We start from the raw sequence: 21,875 nt of genomic DNA, 5'->3' as shown, positions 1-21,875 counted from the left end.
TTTAAAAAGTGAATAATTGCCTTAAAATGTTTGGGGGTTTTTTTGGTCAGTGGAACCAGATTTAAGGAGCCCTTTCCCTTTGCTTCATAATTAAACAGAGGCCAAGGTGCCTAATTAGGAAGAGTCACAGTCAAACTATAACAGATCACCTCTTTCCGGTGACAGTCAAGGGTGTAAAGGTGCATGACTTTGAGATTCATATGATGTTTGATTTAAAACAGCAAACAAAACATTATCTATGATCTGCAAAGTGTTTAATGGCAATAGTCCATCATAACTATCATAAAAAAACAATTATTGTTAAAATGTTAACGAACAAAAATGCAAATATTTAACGCTAATGTTTCACAACTGTTTCTATTGTAGGTTTATAAACAATATGGGAGCATTATCTGTTTATTATCAAACTGTTATTGAAAATACTTGTTAAAAGCAGTATATGCAGGAAGTTGTTAGGTTATAAATCACCTGGAGACTGTAGTTTGTGTATTTAAGCATCAAACTTAGGTAGGTTTAGGAAAAGGTTGTGATTTGGTTTAAAACACTCTCATTTGCAACATTAAATGTGCACATTTAAAAGATGTCATTTAAAGATTCAATCATTTTTTTCCCCTTTTGTTCTGGCTCTCTCTACTCTCTTCTCTTTCCCCTAACCCCCAACCAGTTGGAGAGGATGGGTGCTCCATGAGCATAGTTCTGTTGGAGGTTTCTTCCTATTAAAATGGTGGTTTTCCTCTCCCCTTTCTCCAAGTGCCTGTTCTTTAGAGGTCCTGTGATTGTTTGGATTCCTAGTTACATAAATAAACCATAAATTAGGACTTTACTATTGATTTATATATTTTTTTCTGTTTATTGCTAAAATAGCTGTTAGTTAAAGTTAATTAACAAATTTTTTTTAAATTCATTAGTTGTTTTTGTTTTTGTGTGGTAAACTTCTCGGATGCTCAGCTTGCTCTGCACAAGGACTTTTCAGGTGACAGGGATTATAGAGTTCACCGGAAAGCCTGCCCAATCACTGGGCCAGCCTGGGGCTTTATTTCCAGTAACCCACACACACACTTACACCTGTATTTAGGGTTATGGTGGCTTCAACAATTCCCCAAATACATTTCCCTCCTGTAAATGTCTAAAAATCTACAAATTCAACCAATTTCCACTGTTTAAACTAAAGTCAGTGACTGTTGAGATTAATGACTGTATATAAAAGATAGCCATGACATCACCCGATGGTCAGTGAGGTCCACACTTGAAGACTCAAGTTGTACCCGGGATAGCCTTAAGTACCTTTTCATCATGTATTAAATAAAACTCTAAGCTAACAATCGAGACCCTAACCTAAGTGTGTAAGAAATGAGAAATGTGGATAATTTGCCAGATTTCTGTACAGTCAGACGAGTGACCCCCTGCTGGGCAAAAAAAGAGCACAGATTAAATGGACTATAGCACCAGCTTCACCCTCAAAGGCTGTGTCTATCTTTTCTTTATTGCCAGTGTTTCTGATAATAAAGCCAGTATTTATTTACTTAATACCCTGCAAATTAAATTAATATCCCAGGTTGTTAGGTGTTTCATTGCTAATGAAACTCATTTTACACCTCTGTCCCGCTCTGAATCCAAATAAAGACTATCTATCATCATGTGTGTAAATTCACTATTAATATGCTGCACCGTCCCTAATGTGGGTCTAGAGCTGAAACACTGAGCTCAACTCGCTCAAACACTGAGCGAGTTGGGTCTTGGAGCGCACATTAGTAATCCTGCCAACACACTTTTAAACTGGGTCAGTACCAAAACACATTTCGGGGTGTGTAACCAGCATCTTGTCTTCACTACACCAAACACAATGTTAAAACACAGCCTGCTGTGCTTGTGGAAGTACTTCAAATAGCGCTCGGATAAAAAAGCGAAGAAAAACATATAAGACACGGAGAAGGAGGGAGAGGCATGTTTTGACAGACCTGTCACAGTGGTTGCACTTAAAAGGCTTGGCGCCGGTGTGTTTGCGGTAGTGCCTCGTCAGCTCGTCGCTCCGGGCGAATCGCCACTCGCAGCCCTCCCACGAGCACTTGTATGGCTTCTCACCTAGGGGGTAAAAAAAAAGCACACGTGAGCACCTGTTTGATCGCTCATACACCAATCACACGCTTATTTGTTGTTCTGCGCCCATGCAAAAAGCTCTTTGCCGCTAACCCTTTATCTTCCTGTTTGATATTGGCAGAGCTTTTATTTTAATGAGTGTGTCCTGTATATTGTGAGTGCATGTTAGCTTCCAGTCTGATAAAGATCCCTGTGCCTCCTGTCACCATTTCCTTTTTTAGGGACTGTAAAGAGAGCAATGGGATGAGATGGAGAAGCTCCCACTGGTCTCCAATCTTGCTGAACATGCAGAAGAGGAGAGGAGGGTTGAGAGAGAAGAGGTTGAGAGGGAGGGAGGGTGGGAGGGAGGGGTGAGGATTAGAGGCAAGGTGGATGAGAGACTGAGAGGAGGAGGTGAGATGAGACCAGGGGAGGGAAAAGTAGAGTAGGAGAGAAGTGTTGCAGAAGTGGATTAAGGCAAAGGAGGCTGCAGATATGCTGGTAGGGAAGGAGGGGGTAGTGATAATTAGGCCAGACACATAATGGCAAGGAGGCCACAATCCGCCAGCTGCGTCCAACTCCGAAGATGTCACCTGCATCAGTCACATCCCATCTGGACTGGTGCTCGAGGCTGACCAACTCTGCTCGAGCGCTTTCACCACGACTACTGGCTTAATTCATTGAATGCGATTATCTAAAGGGACAAAATCAATAGATCAACTGCTCTGTCAAAACTGCAATGAGAGCTTGTGTAAAGTAAGGAGGGGCCACATCTGTGAGCCAAATGTGGGAGATATTCACATAGTATTTCAGGCCGGATCTAAAATAATCAGTACTTTCTTTCTTTTTCAATTTTTTTAAAGTGATAAACCATGTCTATATGCTGATTTTGGCTGTAGCGTACCTGCTTTTATTTGAAGATCTGACTGTAATGATGGGAGCGTATCCATTGCATATGTATATGTATTTACCCCCATCTCCTCCTTAATGGGTTGGCCAATCTCAATGAAACTTTGCATACATGACTTATTAACATTTATTAACATTATTTTTATATTTAGATAAACCCCAATTTTTTGTATTTTTATATAATTTATTAATTTCATTACCCCCCTGCCAACAGTTAGCTTCCATTGCAGATCAGCTAAGAGGGAACTTAAATGGTGCAACTTCCTGTGTTCTAATTTCAGTGGATCTGGTACACCTGTGCCATTTATTCCATTCAGTGTAGTTCTTTTGGATATTTAAGTCACCAAGATGACTCTGTCTAGGCCATCAGTTTTGTTTGTGGTTTAAATGTAAGTTTATATGAGTCTGCTGAGTCTATCAGTCAATTTGGTTTATTCTCATTTACTACCTAACCCTTTTTTGCTCTCCTGGACCGCTTTTGTTTCTAGGATCAGGAGTTACACACAATAGCGCCACAATTGGGCAAGACTAAAACAATCTGGATTGATAAATAGGACTGCAGAACAGAGGCAAAATATATATATGTATATCTATATCGATATATATATACATATATATATGTATATATATAAATGTAAAAAACTACTCGATTTTGCGGTGAACTGTCCCTTTAACAAAAAACTGTAGAGTTTAAAGTGCTTTTGGTCTAAATCCAGAAATTAGTCTTGTCCCCTTCCATCCCAGAGCTGCAGGTTTGGGCCATCCGACTCTGGCCAATGAAATTCCTGGGAGGCAGAAATGCCTGAATCCGTTGCCTAGCAATGGGATCAAGGGGGGTGGGGTGTATCTGTGTGTGAGTGTATGTCTAAGAGAGACGTGGGGTGGGTAGGGGGTATGTGGTGAAACATGAGGAGGCAGTGCAGCTGGCTGGATCTGGCAACGGTACGCCGCCATGCCACCGGCCAATTACTGAGCACGCTGGCAGAGCACGGAGGCAGTTGCCTAGCGACGGTAGCCGTAGAGCTGTACAGGGCAAGAGGCGGGGGTGAGGAGCGGGGCTGAGGGGGCGATGATGGTGGTGGAAGTAGTAGTGGTGGTGCAGGAGGAGGGGGGCACTAAGAGACCAGAGCCTGCAGCAGTACATAACCACTCAGCTACCGACTCCTCCAACGATACACTGCCTCCGTTGCCTAGCAACATCCCCCCCCCTTTAGAAAAAAAATCCACCCTCCTCCGCTCTCTCTCAAGATGCCCAAACAGTGAAGTAGAGCAGGTACCCACTCGCCTCTGCAAACAGACACCGGACTGGAAATGCTACTTGTAAAAACATACAGTTCGACTGATTGACAGTTTTAAACGTCCATTAGTAACCTAATCCACTGGATTAGCCTGAACCCAGCAGCATAATCTGATTACCTTCTGTTACTTTTGGATTACTTTGCCTGTATAATGTAGATTATTGAGCTAAGTGGATTATTGTTATGATTTAAAGAATCAGGATTGTGGACAGTTGGGCGCTGCTTTTTAAAACAATTATTTATTCCGAATGATTTAATAAAATCCACCATTAACCGGCACTTCTCCCTTTTCATTTCAGGGAAGAAATGCATAAAATCAAAATACCCCACCCCCTCCTCCCTCCATCTTTACAAATGCTTTTTTATTTTAAAATAATCAAATGAGTGCTCACATATTTCTCATCCATAATCTGATAACTGGGTGTTTCCTGAGTCACCGTAATCCCATTAGGCGTAATCTGTTACTTCCGAATGCTCAAACACACGCACCCATGCGCCCGTTCTCTCCAGCCTCTCAGGTGCCAGTGGTGAAGTTAATTACATTCCCTCCATTAGCTGACGCTGAAGCAGGGCATTTGGGTCTCAGAGGTCATTACAGAGGCTCTCGGAGAGGCGGCTTTATAGGCGCCAGCCCCGCAACCAGCACTGCTGGCTCGGAGATGAGCGAGGGGAAGAGACAAAGATGAAATATGGAGGAAGTAATGGAGAATTGAAGTGCGTTAGTAAGAGACGTGAGGATGATGGGAAAGCATGGGATGAAGCCTTTTTTCATAAAAGGCTTAATCATTTCTAACACAGTGCCTGGCAGGTTTTTTTTAAAAGGCACTTTAAATTAGTTTTGTAGTTGATTGAAAAAATATTCTCACATATCCAAAGACACATTGTAATATTTTAAAAGAATAAGAGTGGAAAGAGCCTATTTGTGGTCGTAAAGGCCAAATGAGGTGCCATCATTCTCACAATAAATCATAACAGAGATAGCCTTACATCAAAAATATATGGTAGAGTTATTACTGAAATCATGTCACTACTTGTGTTACAAAGGTTCTTCGGTTATTTGCACACCAGGCGGGTACAAAGAAAAAAAAAATAGTCTGACGTTGGACTAGAGGACAAGAGCATGATGGTAACCAGGATAGAAGCAAGCGCGTTACACTCCTAACACAACTTCAGCTCTTTGCTAGCATCTGCAAAGACAAGCATGCTAACACAAAGCTAACAAAGGCAGTGATGAGGAGTCCAGCTTTTAGCCTCCATTTCTACCTGATCATGTTTCTACTCTAAATGCTCCTTTTCAGACAGTTTTTTCTACTTTTTCCTTTGTATGATGTCACTTAGAGCTGATACTCCTAATATGGTCACGTCAGGCACACAAGCCCCGCCTCACTGTTGTTCAAGCTTTCTGTTTACAAAAGGCAGCCAATCAGAACAAAATTAGAGTCCAGGAATATAAAAAAATATATATACATATACCTAGACCCCCTTTTAAAAAAAACTAAAAGTGGCAAAAGAGCAGAGTGACAGAATATGAGCCCGATAGAGAGGCGAACATGCAGAGAGAGACAGCGTACTGGCTAAAAGACCGAGACAGAATGAGAGGAGGAGAGAGCCAGAGAGGGAAAATGATGAGAAACAGGAGAAAGAGCGAGAGAGCGAAGGCAGAATAACCCAACAGTCCTCGTGTTTTACCCTACCCAAAATCTAATTGTACCATTCCTTATCTCCCATAAGCCTATTCACAAAAAGCTCTACAGGGCACTGTCATTTCAACTCAGCCCGTCTAATTCCAGATTAAATCGTTGCCTTTTCTCCGTCAGTAATTTATGGAAATAACAACTAAGAAAAAGAGGATTTGAGTAATGACATCTTTAAACTTGTCAGGATAATGGCTCAGTGAATGGGGGAGCCCGTGGCACTGCTGTCTTTTTCTGAAGAGGGTCGCTCCACTGTACCTCCCCCATCCCTGTCTTCTGTCTTCATCTACTCTTTGTTTCACTCCACTTCGCTCTTCTCCTCTTTCTTCAGCTTTTGTGGCTCCCTTTGTCATCTTAAGTCGACATTTTCCCCGTTTATCATTCTACCTTCCCGGTTTGAATAACAAGACAGATGTTCTTTTTTCACTGCTTTTATGTTAAAGCACCTTACGTGACACTGATAGGCTCCATGGGGGAAGGGAGGAAGTGTGTTTTTAATGGTGCTATATGGAAGTTGTGGCACTGTCATTAAATCATTTTAATGTAAATTTTTCTTAATAATTTACAGGGTAGAGAGGGGGGTGATAAAAAGAGGTTGCCACATTAATTTTTCTCTGTTTGTCTATTCAGGTGTGCAATGATAGACACTCCCAACAATTAGTCAATTAGACAAATAGTTAAAGAGAGGCAAATCAATTATAGTTGAAGTGATTGGTCAAGTCATAATATTAACTTAGTGCCATTATAAATAAATATAAACAGAGTGAAAAATGGGGGTGTTATCTTGGTTTAATAACTATTAAATGGTTCATAAAATAGGTACATATTCACTGGGGAAGGACCAAGCTAGCTCCAGACACGATACAGCGTCAGCACAGATGATTGACAGGTGAGCTCCTTCTCCTGCAGCCTTCTACAACTTCCCAAACAGTCAGCTGATTGACACTGCAGCTCCAAAGTTTTCTAGACATTACCCGAAAGGGGTCTTTAAGCAGGCAGCTCCATAGTGCAGCGTCTTTGTAATGTCTGTTTGATGAATCCACTGCTCATCATGTGTCCTGCCTCCTATACACGCTGTACCCGAGCAGCTCTATCGCCTAAACCACACGGAGTACTTCCAACAGTGTGAACGCATCCGAGGCAGACTATTTCCTGCTGTGTGCTGCGTGTGAGAAAGGATCAAAATGATCCCAAACTAATTCTTCTAAAATTGTTTGAAGTTAATGTGGGAAAACAGCTTAAGACATGTTTCTTAATACATTGGTAATGAGTAAGCCATGCAGCCGCTGTTTTTGGAGGTTTGTTTTTCAAGTTTCCAGAGGTTTGGACCTAAACTGTAACTATGGATTGGAATGCTCCATCTCAAAATTCAAAGATATCACAAGACAAATAAAGGTGCCCCCTCTGCTATTTACTCTGTTAATTAACCGAGTTAAACACAAAATATAGTATGGATGTCAGATTACGGTACAGTACTGTGCAAAGTCTTGAGCCATTCCTAATTCTGCTATGGAAATGGCACAGCAGTGTATTGAAACATGTGCAAACATACATGGAAATACAATTTTAATGAGCTTGAAAGTCATGATTTGGTGTGACCACCTTTATTCTTCAGCACAGTCTGAACTCTCTTAGGCAGCTTTCTTTAAGTAGTCTTCAGGAATAGTTCTGCAGGCTTCTTGAAGGACATTCAAAGCTCTTCTTTGGATGTTTCTGCCTTTTGTTCTGTTCTCTGTCAACATGATCCCACACTGCTTCAATAATGTTGAGGTCCGGGCTCTGGGGAGGCCGATCCATGACTGATAGTGCTCCACTGTGTGTTTTTCTATCCAGGATCCAGGTATGATTTTACTTTTAGACTTTCAGGCAAGTCAAGTAACAACAAAGAGTCTAAAGTTACAATTTAAAATTGTTTTTTTGCTACGCTGTGTGTTGTGCGTAGACACAACGGTGGTTTGTCTCTTTGGTTCAGTGCTTTGTTTTATGTTTTAATGGGTCATAGGTCAGTTTTAAGTGGCTTAACAAACAAAAAACTCTCCTCTGAAAATGGTCAGGTACAAGGAGTGGATGGAAAATGAGTGGAAAACCAGGCAATGTCCAAAGAAAACCTGGAGAACTGTTGTTCAAGAGCACTTTAAAACATCAGAAGAAAGTCTGAATTCTTAGAAACAAAATATAAAGAAATGAGCGTTGGCTGAAGACTTTTACATCATGTTGTAGCATCACTATGTTCAGATTCCTATGGTCGGTTCAGCCTTCACATACATTTTAATATCAACTACTCCACACAGCTCTCTGGATTTCAGTTTCATTTAATTGAGACTTTTTGTGATTTGTCTGTATGGATTTTGTGACTGGACAGCACTGGTGGCTCTGGTCCCCCATAGCTGGCCCAGTTGGCATGGAGTCTAATCACAAGGGTTGTAGACACACCACGCTGGGGGAATCAATGATGGCATGTCTGTGCAAATTTGTTCCAACACATAGGGTGTGATGTTTTCATCATCTCTCACACTCAGATGATGACTTCTTTTCAAAGAGGCAAGCCAGAGCTGGTAAACAAGTCGCACGTAGCGTCTTCGCTGGACAGCTCTGGTGATCTGTCAACCAAGCAGTGGATAAATTTAGAAGGCGGGGGAGCCCAATCCAATTTGAGTCACTGTAACTTCATTTACTATGATGGACGCGCTTCGCTGTACCTCCCGCGGTTAAAATAAATAAGGAAACAGCTATATGGCTACCTATCACATGTCAATATCCATCTCATTATACCGCTGAACGCCTCTCTCGGAGTGTGGGGGGAAGAGAAAAGACCGAACAAAAATAACATCGCTCTCAGCTCGCCAACCAAAAGAAGACACACAGAAGAGCTCAAATCCAACCTTTTGAAGGCGAACCATTTCTCACTCACCATCGATAACTCCACAGTTTTCCCTTCTCCTCAGGTTAAGAGCCTTGGTGTCATCCTAGACAGTTCACTTTCCTATAAATCTCACATCAACAATCTCACCCGTTCTGCCTACTTCCATCTACGCAGCATTAAGATTGCTTCCTTCTCTTTCCACCCAGTCTACGTCCATTCTTGTCCACAGTCTTGTTACCTCCCGTATTGACTACTGCAATTCTCTTCTGCATGGTCTCCCCCAAAAATCCCTCCATAAGCTTCCACTGCTTCAGAACTCTGCTGCTCGCATTATCACCAGAACCCCCTCCTACCAGCACATCACCCCTGTTCTTCAGGAACTTCACTGGCTCCCTGTGAAATTCCGGATAATATTCAAACTTCTTCTGCTCACCTTCAAGGCCATTCATAACCTCGCTCCTCCTTACCTTTCTGACCTGTTAACCACTACCTGTTCTGACCGTTCACTTCGATCTTCTTCTTCTATCCAGCTTGCTGTACCTTCCTTCCGCCTCACCACCATGGGAAGCAGAGCTTTCAGCTGCTCTGCTCCCAGGCTGTGGAACTCTCTGCCCCCAGAAATAAGAAACATTGGTTCTCTCCCCCAGTTTAAATCCCAACTCAAAACTCATCTGTTCAAATCTGCATATTCACTGTGAATCCACTGTTTGTTCATTTTATCTTGTGCTTTTGTTTTATTGTTCTTATTCTCCCATTGTTTTACTAAGTGTTTTATCCTATTATAAAGTGTCCTTGGGTGACTTGAAAGGCGCTCATAAATAAAATTTATTATTATTATTAAATAAGCTGCAAGTTAATAACAGCAATCTCTGACACACTGGAGAAAATGCTGAGATGGTTATCCCTCATGTCCTGCCTCATGGGATTATAATATAAAGTTACATTTGAAAAATATTTCCCTTGTTCTTAAAAATTATCCCATTATCAACCCTGTAAAAACAAAATCTGACAACTTCAGATTGAGAAACACTGACCTAGACTTATAGAACGCATAGAGGACGGCAAGGCCTGAAATAAACCGAGGAAATGGCAGCCTATCCAGGTCAATCCATCCATCACTGCGCACTTACTCAGACAGAGGACAGCTCCCTGACAGAGGTCTGAGTGGTTTGGGATTGAGATGGAGGAGCGGGAGAGTTATAGCTTCTGAACCCTCCCCCCTTCCTTCATGTGAAGAACCTTGACAAGGAGGACCTACCCTGGTTTGGCTCAGAGAAGTACTTAAGCAGAAAGAGTGAGGATAAGAGTCGTGGTTTTTGGGGGGATTTTTTGCCTTTTTCTCAAATCGTCACATTTTTATCTTTCATTTTTGATATTTCAATAAGGCACAGACCCTGTTCTGTGATTACAGAGCTGCTGCTTCTTGCACATTCCTTATCGTTTTGTGTGCATTTTGTTCCAAGAATGTGTAGCAGGTGGATTTGCACTCGGTATTTCAAAGTGAGGTTATCTAAAAATTTGAAAACCCAGGAGGGTGGAAGCACGGACTGTGATAAACCGGAAGATTGTTACAGAACTGCCCGACATATTAAACGCATCTCCCCGAGTGGGCGAGGCTTCGAGACATCACCGGTAGAAGAAAAATGGTCGGACACAAAAGAAAAAAAAAACCAACTCAGTGCTCATCCAAAGACAAGAAAAGAGTCAGAGTGTGTGCTATAAAAAAGAAGAAAATACTCTTTGAATCCTGTTCTTTCATCTTCGGTGTCTGTCTGTGTCTCGCTCGGCGTGCAGCGGTCATTTAGCTTCAGGATTGAGCCTTTTTAACCTGTCACCAACCATGAGCGTCAGTCAGTTTTATTACAGGTTCATGAAGGGGCTACCTGTGATTGTAGAGGCGCCCTCAGAGCTGCCGCGCTGAAAGCGGCTTACTGAAATCATATCTGAAAAGTGCCCCAACTATTCTGCTCAAATTCAGAATTGGAGTTAAAAGGTAACTATTTATTGGCATTATTGACAAGATATTTGAAAATGAAAACTTAATATTGTGTGTCAATTTCACATACAGTATGATAAGACTATAAATACTTCTGTAGTAGTTCTAATAGTGGGAATCTGACATTGTGCCCTGTGCTGTGTAAGCTATATGCTATGTATGCATTACGTATTCAATTGCGTATGAGTGATGCCATCTGCAAGGTATTTACTTGTGGAACATTTCTGTCCTCTTATTTTGAAAGTACAGTCGCTACTAACCAGCTAGACTCAGGCCTTCCTGTGTCATGTTTCCATACCAGAAGGCTGGCTAGTCATTTTTGTGGCTCTAGACGTCCACAGCGAGATAGAGGACGACTCTAAGAAGAACCTTCTCCTGTGCACCAAACTTACCGAGGCTAGAGGACAAGGACTGCTGCCCATACCTGCTGTCCAGGGGACCGTCAGCAGGACTAGAGACTCACTAGAGAGTAAACGCATGTCAGGGGTGATTTGTGTCAGAAGCATAGCAGCACTAGTGAAAGGCACAGTTTACAGGATGGTAGTGAGACCTGCTATGATGTATGGCTTGGAGAGTGTGGTTCAGAGGCCGAACTGAAGATGACAGGATTTATATTGGGAGTGACCAGAATGGACAAGATTTGAAATTAGTACATCAGAGTGAAAGTTCAGGTTTATTCAAGGATGAGATGGTTTGGACGTGTGCAGAGGATAATGGATATGTTGGACAAAGGATGCTGAAGATGAAGATGCCAGGCAGGAGCAAAAGAAAAAAAAGATTTGTGGATGCAGTGAAGGACGGAGGAGGATGCTAGAAATGAAATGGAGGCATATGATGTGCTTGGGTGACCCCTAAAGGGAGCAGATAAAAAGAGAAGAAGAAGAAGACTTCCTACCTGTATGTGTCCTCTGATGGGCCTTTAGGTGGGAGCTCTTGGTGTACACCTTTCTGCAACCATTGAATTGGCAGCGGTGAATCCTCTTCTTGTTTTCTGGTAGCTCTCCAACCCCGATCACACATGCAGCCCCCTCATCTTCATCTTTCACCTGGACAGGAAGCGTGTGCCCCGCCACCAACCTGGCTGCGCTAAGCCCCACCTTCCTGGCTACCAGCTTCAAGGTGAGTGTCCCATCAGCCGAGGCCGTCAGCGTCTGGTTGGGTTTGACGAGGTGTCGGCCGAGTTCTGGCGATGACGGAGGTGTCAGGGAGGTGACGGCACTCAGCTGAGCCTGGTGGACCCCTTCCATGCCCTCTACATTTTCCAGCCCTTGTCCTTTGGGTTTGAGGTCTCTCCTCACAGCGCCAGGGGAAGGGAAGTTCTTTCGAGTAGGGCAAAGGATCACCGGAGGTGGGCTCGGTGGTTCTGGGAGGCTCGGCAGGCTGGGGAGCAGGGTGTCTGACAGCTCCTCCTCTCCATCCTCCTTCATGTAGGCTGGAGTTAGGAGGCCATCCAAGTCTTGGTCAAAGAGCTCCGACAAACGCTTGGGCTCTGTCTGCAGATAGCGCTCCAATTCCAGGCAGGTCTACAGGAGGGAAAAAGCGGGAGAAAAAACACTCGGTTTAGATTTAACCCAGGCAAATTCACACATTCGGTCATTTGCACACCCTCGCTCTCAAATCCCACTTGACAATTTCAACAGCCCATCAGATCATCCGATATGCCTTTACATGCTGTGCAGAGAAAAACCTGCATGGTGCCATCCACTCACCCACACAGGCAACAGAGCAGCTCTGCCAGCTGTCACACACACACTCACACACACAAACACAGATAGCCACCAAGACAGCCAGGATTACCTGGCAACTCCAGCAAGACGGCTGATTAAACACTGATTGATTGCAACCGCTGTAGCACGGGAGGAGAAAAAAGAAAAAAGAGGAGGCAACGGGGAAAGCAGGAGGAGAACTCCTAAACTGTACAGAACTCCTATCAAACAACATTTTATGGAGCTTTGACAAACCATGTGCACACAGGCTTCCACTGAGCCAAGATAGGAAGATTTATTCAGCTGTAGTTATGGTCCGCTTCATCCCTATTACTCCAAACACCTCTCCCCGCGGAGGGCAACTAAAAGGCTGCATCCCAGATTTGTGCGAACTGGCATCCTGAGAAGTCTATTACTTTCCAACAAGCCGGCAAGGTTCTAGGAGGCAGAGCGAGCGTGCGACGGTGGGGTTGGGGAGTAGGGGGGAGGAAAGAGACGCTCCATGTCCAAGGATGAAGCTATTACATTTGAATGGCCGGCCACAGTTTGATCCGAGGGATCGTTGTGTTTTGCTTGTAGCCACTAACCCGTTTTGACAGCTGAGATGGAGGCTAGCAGCTCCACTGGGCGCGTGCAACTCGCCACTTCATTTGTGTGTAAATAGGCACTGACAGACAGAGCAGCTAGTTCCATTATCAGGAATAAGGTTGTGCAGACTGAACACATCAGAGACATTTACAATCTTACAGCAGCACCCACCCCACCATCACCACCCCTTTCCTTGTTTGCACCTTCTAAAAATAAAACTGCACGTTTTCTTCTCCTGTTTCGAAGGTGAGGTGGAGGGGTGGGTGTGTTGCCGAGGGATTTCTCCTTTAAGTCATTTTCTTCCAGGAACAAAAAGAGATTTGGAGTTGTTGGGGTTTTTTTTGTTCTTGACTGCTTACAGTATTTGCATACTGACATCAAATTAAAAAGCTGCTCTGGACCACATCTACAGCGAGAAGTGAAGATAATGCACCGTGTCTCCTCCCTAGACTGTACGCCTACATGTTGTTTTTGCTGGGGTTTTTTTTACCTGGTGATGGCTTTAAAAAAATACGTTCTTTCATGCGCCGTCTGAGAGGTCTTTGCCGTTGATGGCTCCGCTGAACGAGAAGGGAGACGTCCCACTCGCTGTTCTCTCTCTCTCTCTCTTTGGGAGCGAATTTAATATTGAAGCTGTCGAAATGTGACGGGAGAAGCACCTGTCGGTCAGTGAGCTATAGAAAAAACGCAACCCTGCTCTGTTTACAGCATGGCCTCTAACACCTTCAGCCCATCCACCGATTGCCCCCCCCACCCAAAAAATCAACCTGCTTTTCTTTTTACTTTTCTTTTTTTCCTCCTGCATTGTTGTCCCTTCCTTTCCCAAGGTGAGGACTAATTATCCGCTAAAAACCATCCAGTTAAAAGGTACTTTATTCGGCAAAATGCTGAGGACTGCAAACCAAGGTGAGTGTGTGCGAGGCAGCGATAGTTCAAGGGAGCGGAAAAGAGGATAGAAATGGATAAGTGGAGAGCGGGGCTGAGGAAGGTGAAGAAGAAAAAGAAGAAGAAGAGGAGGAAAAAGGAGACTGAAGGAGAGTGATGGTGGGGGGACAAGGTGGGAGAGTGACACAGTGTGAGCGAAGGTCTTGACTTCATTTTCTCCATGGGGGGGTGAATCCTTTTTGGGAGTGTGACATTTGCCGTAACAGGATCCTGTCAGCGGGCGAGGCACAGGCCTCTTGCACGCAAGCACGTAGGGGAGGGTTCACGCACGATAAATGTTCGGTTACGACCCACGGCGAGGTGCCGGGGGTGTACTCCAGCGTTGCATGCGTGTGCATGCCTGCATGTATAAGGTGTGTGTGCACAGAATGGGAAGACGCTAACCCTTGCACGGAGGATGAAAGCGGGCCCCAGGTGAGGCGGTGATGGGCAATACAAGCTTATCGTGGGCTCTTTCTTTGAATCTGTCTTTCTTCACTCCAATCACTCCATCAAGCCCCCCCCCACCCTCCAACCTCCCCCAGGTGGTGACATTAACATTGTTAGAGAGAAGGTCATGCAGTTGATCAGCAGTTCCTCTGTGAAGTGGTGTGGGTGTATGTATGTGGCCGCATGTAATTATGCCAGTGTCTTGTGTGTGCGTGTGTGTGTGTGTGTGCGTGCACGCGTAATTATTGCAAGTGCGCGTGTGTATAATTGCGCTACCGTGTGTGTAATCATGCAGCTCTTGTACGGGTGTTTGTGTGAACACCTACGCACGTGCATAAACTGCTCGTTGCTGTTGTGGCCTGAAGTGAATGTGCAATTGGCATCTGTGTGTGTGAAATCAAGAGCCAAAGCATCCCACAACAGCCAGGATAAAGGAACACTCATGGCCCGCCTCGACTCCATTTGGACAAACGCCGATCTGGAGAGTCGGCATCAATTGGCTCTGCACAAAGCCAGGGTCCGTTTCCTAAAAGGCTTTCGGGATGATTCCTTCATGCGAGCCAAGATAAGCTGAGACAATCCAATGGCCGTTCCAGCAGCCCCGCCTCCTCCTCTACCTCCTCCTCCTCCTTCAAGCGGGTGGTTGGGTGACTTCCCAGCAACTCCAGACATCCATGTATTTTTTCATTTGTTGTTTTTCTTTTTTCTGTTGTATTCTGTATTTAAAGAGAAAAAATCGTGGATGCCATTTGTACACAGTAGATCTACATGCACGGTGGTGTAGTCATTAGCAATGTTGCTTCACATTAAAAATAGCCTCGATTTGAATCAACTAGTCATCTGCAGCATTTGCTCCTGGATGTTCCAAAAGAAAGATACACTGACCAACTTTAGGAGGAATTTTGTTCATTATCAATCAGATTTAATTAATTAATTTTATATATTATCTTTAATCATATTTAGTTTATCGATTAATTTCCTTTACCTAGTTCAAGGTCTTTGGGAGGGTCTAGTACACCCTGTACAGGTCTCCACTAACACTACTTCAATAATTACCTAACATGGATGTCTTTGAACATTTGTAAGAAGGCAGAGTACCCAGGGATAACATGCAAACTCCATACAAAAATGTCCCAGGCAGGCGGTGGACTTGAGTGTAAAACCTCTTATTGTAAGGCGAAGTGCAAATCACTGCAGCACCATGCTAACCAAACCAAAAAGGAATTAGCGAACAAGGTAATGAACATGGTGATAAATTGTTTGGGATTCCAAAAGTGACAAAAAGGTTTGTTTGTATTATGTATGTAGATGTTGTTAGCATTATTAGGGGGAAAAAAGCTAACACACCACGATCTAAAGAAACTCAAGAACAGGAGAGAAACAAAGTCATTGACATCTATCAGTCTGAAAAGGGTTACAAAGCCACTTCTAAGGGTTTTTACAGCTGCAGGCCTCACTTGTCTCAGTTAAGGTCAGAGTTCATGATTCCACAATAAGAAAGAGACTGGGTAAAAATGGCATCCATGAGAGAGTTCAAGGAGAAAACCTCTGCTGACAGAAAGGATCACAAAGGCTCGTCTCACATTTGCCAAAAACATCTTGATGATTCCCGAGACTTTTGGGAAAATATTCTGTGGACTGACGAGACAAAAGCTGAACTTTCTGGAAGGTTTAAGTGCCGTTACATCTGACATAAAAGTAACAGCATTTCATAAAAAGAACATCACAGCAACAGTCAAACATGGTGGTGGTAGTGTGATGGGGCTGCTTTGCTGCTTCAGGACGACTTGTTGTAATTGATGGAACCATGACTTCTGCTCTGAAGGAGGATGTCCGGCCATCAGTTCATGGCCTGAACCTCAAGAGCACTTGGGTTATGCAGCAGGACAATGATCAGAAACACAGCAGTGAGTCCACCTCAGAATGACTCAAAAAAAAAAAAAAAAAATGAAGGCTTTAGAGTGGCCGAGTCAAAGTCTGGACTTTTCAGACTGAAATGTTTTGGCCGTTCATGCTGGAAAATCCTCCAAAGTGTCTGAATTAAACCAATTCTGCAAAGAAGAGTGAACCAAATTCCTGCACAGTGATTTGAAAGACTCATTGCCAGTTATCACAAACGCTTGATTGCAGGTCTTGCTGTCAAGTATGGCCCGACCAGTTATTAGTGTAAAAGGACAATTACCTTTTCACACAGGGCCAAGTAGGTTTGGATAACTTTTATTCCTTAATAAAGAAAATCATCATCTCAAAAACTGAGATGATGTGAGTTTTCTAGGGTTTTCTTACATTAAATTTTGTATTACTATGGCTGTTCTAGCCATTTTTTTTGTTTTTCTCACCATCGTTTGCAATTTGAGCACAGCTCTGGTTAATTTCATGCTGTGGCTTCAGAATGCTCAAAATAACCTTTACAAGAAACAAAAGATTGTCTATGCTGAAAAGAACTTCCTTTTTATCAGATCATTTAGCACAGAAACATTTTAAAAAGGTTCAGCGACACATGGACCAAGTTTCCATCAGACATGCGTCTTTTCTCCATGCTGCATGAGTTTCTACTCGTGAGATTTCCTATTTATCTAACAGTTATCTTATTTAACGGTCCACGAGAAAATACATTTCAGCTTCCAAAGTCACAAAGCTCAGGCACAAAAATATAAATAAAAATATCATGAAGCTGGTTTCATGTAAATTTTTTTGATCAAGCTCATATCAACTGAACTAAACTGCCTTTCCTCCTCCTCCTTTGCTGCCTTTTGTTTTACTGAGCCACACTCTGAAATCACACGTGCACAACACACCTCTGCTTAGTGAGGCTTAAAATACAGCAGGTGTGATAAATATTCGCTGATCACAAGACTCACACGCCTTTCACAAAGTCGAGTGGGCTGAGAGCTGTGAACCAGGCCCGATTCACTCACTTGCACTCTTCACACTTTGACTTTTCTCATTTCTCCTCCTCCCTGTCTCGCTCTCACTCCTCCCCTCTTCCATGGGGGCCCTTGGCCTGGCAGCTGATCCTCTCTCTCTCCATCACCTCCCTTCACATTTGGCCTGCGCTGAGCCGCCTGCCATCACCATCAAAGCGCATGCTGCCTCCCAACTGTTAGCACCCCACTACGCTGCTAATAAAAAGCCTGGGTTATAAATATGAACAGACGAGCATGCATAATGCCCTAAAGGAAGGCCCAAAACACCACTAAACAGATAAATGTAATGGGGTGGATATGGCTCATTAATTTTAGGATGATCGTGTTTAGTTTTTACAGATGCCTTGATAGAGACAAGGTGCTATGAATAATATTCAGAGCTGATGCTAGCAGGGTTGAAAAGGGCAGGGCTATAAGGAGGTCCTGAGCAGGAGGGGTGATGCTGAACTATTGTTAAATACACTGAGGCTGTGAGAGTGGGGGGGGATGCTGTCACATCTTTTCAGAGATGACCCATCATTCCCTGCAGCACCTTCTTTGCAGTGTTGCATGGATATTTAGTTTTCCTGAGAATTAAAGTCTCGGTAGTGGCTAGAGATTTCACACACTGTGAAGTCTGACTGTCATAAAAAAACAAAAACAAAACTTAAATTTAATGCTACGAAAACATCTTAAGCAAAGATATTTGTAATGATAAACTAATATAGCAGTTTGATATTTATACTGACATAAAACTTTGGCATTTCTTTGATTTTTGCCTTTAGCTATATGAAAAGAAATGAAAATATAAAAGCTAGAGCAAACAGCTGGTTAATTTAGCTTAGCATAGGCTAATTTGTAAACAACCAGGCAATCTGGCAGCACTGTATGTAAAAGATCTATGTAGCCACTATGATGCGACTTGCTGGTTTCTGGAATAACATTAGTACTGAAGTTTTATATGTTCCACAATGTTTAACTAGGAGGATATCGTGCCAAGTTACCAGCTTAGGCTAACTAGCTTAGTTAGCTTATTGTGTGAATGCACAAACAGACCTCTTACAGACTCAGATAGGCTGTTATAGCAATATTCTTTGTTAGATGACGCCACAAATATCGTTAAGAGGTGCAGTTTAGTGACATGAATTAGCTGCCATGACGCCTAGCAGACAGTTAGTGGCTACCACTGCTCGTGTCTGAATTCATGTTACAAAAAAGCAAAACTTTAACCTAAAGCTGGTGACTAATTGAAAAGTTTAGATCCTGTGTTGCTGTTACGAAAGAAGAAATCAGAAACAAAACCCAAAATGTCTTCTTGTAACAAGCTTTTAATTTCTACTGTTAAATTGGCTGTTTATTGAGATTTAGAGACACGTGACCACTAACCACTTGATGTTAACTCGTCCATCATTTTGGATGTGTGACAACTATGGTGGCAATGCAGGATCAAGTGTGTTACACCGCCCAGACTGAAAAATATAAAAATCAACAGGCAACTGTGGCAACCTGCCAGCAACCAAAGCAACCACCAGGAGGTTTTAGAAGAAGAAAGTATACTTTATTGATCCCCTTGGGGAAATTCCTCTCTGCATTTAACCCATTCACTCAGTGAAGCAGTGGGCAGTCATTGGGCGCCCGGGGAGCAGTGTGTGGGGACAGTACCTTGCTCAGGGGTACTGCAGGGTAGCTGTTCAGTGGATTTGAACCACCGACCTTCCGATCATGGGGCCACCAGGGATTTAGGTGCAACACCATCTTTGCAACCAGTTTATCCAACAACAGTCAGAAACATCCACATACCACTACAATAATACACATTTTCCCCTAGCAACCAATGGTTGTATCATGTCCAATATGGATGACAACCAATTCTTTCCACTACTGTTGCTTTTCTAGGATTAATAATAGTGTTGTATAACAACAGATTACAGCATATTATAAAGTTTGTCTGTGTATAGAAGGTATGGCCCAGTGTTTAGTTCCTGACTGCAATCACCGCTCAGGTGCTTTGTGAAGTTTCACACTGTAATTTAGGGTTTAAACATTTCCGTGGTACAGGGACCTCCATCAATCAGAAACATTGCTGTTTCAGTTTTGGACTGTGGGTAGAGTAGTTCTTTCCATGTTATTGTGGATAAAACAAGTTTTTTGGTAAAATAAAGATGATATCAGACAGACTTGGGATTCCGCAGTGAGCCAACTTTGGATGGTTACAACATTATGTCTCATAATCAAAATCCCTATGGAGAATATGAACAGGATTTTCTGCAACTTTACTATTGAGCTGTAGGAGTACTGACTCAGCCAGCCTCAAGTGGCATTAGAGGACCTGCAAATATTGGTACTTCTCCCCTGGCTAATTTTTCTTGGATTGAGAGCAATCTTTATCTTTAGATAGAAAACAGTCTGTATGTTTTCCTCTATTTTCAGTTTTTCTGTTAAACAAAACTAAGCTGTTACAATATTTACAGCACAGACGTGAGTGATGTCTTTAGATGGGTGCATACATTAGCCGTGCTGACTTTTGAAGCTTTCAGAAGAACAAAATAGAGGTTGCACAGAATGCGCTTTTGTTTGTCACCCCCCCCCCCCCCTAAAGAAATCTCTTTGTCATCAACATGACACATTGATTATTTGTTTTGGCCAATTTCATATGTAGCAGGAGTTTGATTACTCATTTTAAAAGCCAGTAACATTCATGTATTAACATGCGGCTTTGCTTCTCTCTGCCTTTTGTTGCGTCGCATCCAAGTGACAGTCTGTTTATTGCCTCTTGTATGCTTTTGTTTAAATCACACAATGTCATTGGTCACAGAAAATGGGGCGGCCTCGGCCTCTTTTCACGGGGCGTGAATGCAATAACGCTGCGATATCGGCTGTGATTAAAATCCCTCTGAGAAATTAATCACAGCGTTACCCTACAGGTAGGTAACAATCATATCAGCTTTCACATCTTGCCTGCAGCCGACCAAGTAACCAGATTGTCTTATCCTTTATTTCTTTTTCTTTGGATTTCATTTTAGGACAGTTGTTTTTTTTTGTTTTTTTAAATCTTGTTATCTGTAATCCAGAAACACGACTCCCACTTGTATCGAAGTAAACGTTTGGGCGGGCACTCGATTCGGAGAGCATGTCTGAGAGTGTGTCTGTGCGCTATGTGTGTGTTTTCCTGCCCAAAGTGTGTTATAAGGTCTGTGTCTCGCATTGATCTGGTGAGCCGGGCCAAACCATCACTTTGAGGTGACAGCTAAATGACCAGTAGCCCGAGGCGGCGGCCATCTCGCCAAAAGCTTTTGTGCATTTGTGTGTGTGTGTGTGTTTGCTAATCGATACCAAATGATACCATGCAGGAGCTCATCAGCAGTGGCCGTCGCAGCTGACAGAGACGGTAATCTATAGCTTCACTGAGCAATACTCACCCGCCCCCCTCGCCAACCCCATCTCACCCATATACACACACACACATAAAATCTCCAAAAAAGCATGCCCTCCCGACTAAGCTCCCCTTCAGGGTTTGCTCCTTGCACACTTAAGAAAGCTGGCCCCCAGATTCTAGACTCCTTGGAGAGAAGCATCGCGTCATCGGCAGATCCCATATGAGCGGGTAACCTGCCTACAGGGCCAGAAGGAGGGGAAGGATGGAGGGGGTGGATGTGGGGGAGACAGGTGGGAGATAACGCCTCATTTTCCTCTATGCTGATCTGAATAGCGGAGCGCCCTCATGCTGCTGCGTTATTCTCAGTGGAGAGAGCAGCAGGGGGTGCGGTGTTTGGCCGGGAGGGATCTTAGAGCTCCCGATGCCCCGGCAGGGGCTGCCGAGCAGCGAAGCAGGGAGAAGAGACACAAAGAGAAGGAGCTGAAGGAGGAGAAACCGAGTTAAATCGGTGAGACGAGACACATATGACAGACAAGTGAGAGATGAAGAAACAGGCCTCAGTGTGTGGAAGATGAGCAGGTTTTGATTTAGGTTAAGTTGAAGATGAGGTACAGGGTGGTGTATGCAACAAAAAAAGGAAATAAAAGGCTGCAGATTGGAGTAAGGGAGGAAAAACAGGGGAGAGAAGGACAGGAAGCTTTAAATGCCACAGACAGGAGACAGGCGTCCTCCTCTTCCTCACTGACTAACAGCTCCATCTCTCCAGGCAGCCGAGCCTCACCTAGCTTCGATAACACACTACGGAAACAGCTTAATTACACACACTGCCTTATCAGGCGACATTAGCCTCACAGTAATAATCAGAGCCGCCGTCAAAACCTGGCAACGCAGCAGCTCGAGGCGGCTTTACACAGTGTGGGCTTCGAGCTGATAACAGACACTGCCAGTTGTTAAATCACAATTTGCTGACAGGGTTTGAGGGAATAATGCACATTTGGTTGTTAACCTGACACCTCCTTTATATGCAGTCAATTTTTGTTTGGATGGGCGCACTAATAGGCACAATGGCCACTCGAAGCTGTTTATAGG

At 43.4% G+C, this 21,875-nt stretch overlaps 1 protein-coding gene across 2 annotated transcripts in view; it reads right to left on the bottom strand.

Moving 5' to 3' along the window:
• The window catches only part of LOC309700971 (Krueppel-like factor 7), a 54,250-nt gene that overhangs the window by 9,331 nt on the left and 23,044 nt on the right, over positions 1 to 21,875 (bottom strand). For both annotated transcript variants that reach the window (XM_082524906.1, XM_082524907.1), the window contains exons 3-4: positions 11,732 to 12,359; positions 1,959 to 2,082 (exon numbers count right to left, since the gene is read on the bottom strand). In XM_082524906.1, the coding sequence (XP_082381032.1) occupies positions 1,959 to 2,082; positions 11,732 to 12,359 (752 nt within the window). The remainder of the gene's footprint in view (positions 1 to 1,958; positions 2,083 to 11,731; positions 12,360 to 21,875) is intronic.

Source organism: Aulonocara stuartgranti (genome assembly GCF_965226115.1).
Source record: "Aulonocara stuartgranti genome assembly, chromosome: 23".
Taxonomy (NCBI): Eukaryota; Metazoa; Chordata; class Actinopteri; order Cichliformes; family Cichlidae; genus Aulonocara; species Aulonocara stuartgranti.
The sequence above is the reverse complement of the archived record's forward strand: the minus strand, read 5'-3'. Positions and strand labels throughout refer to the sequence as shown.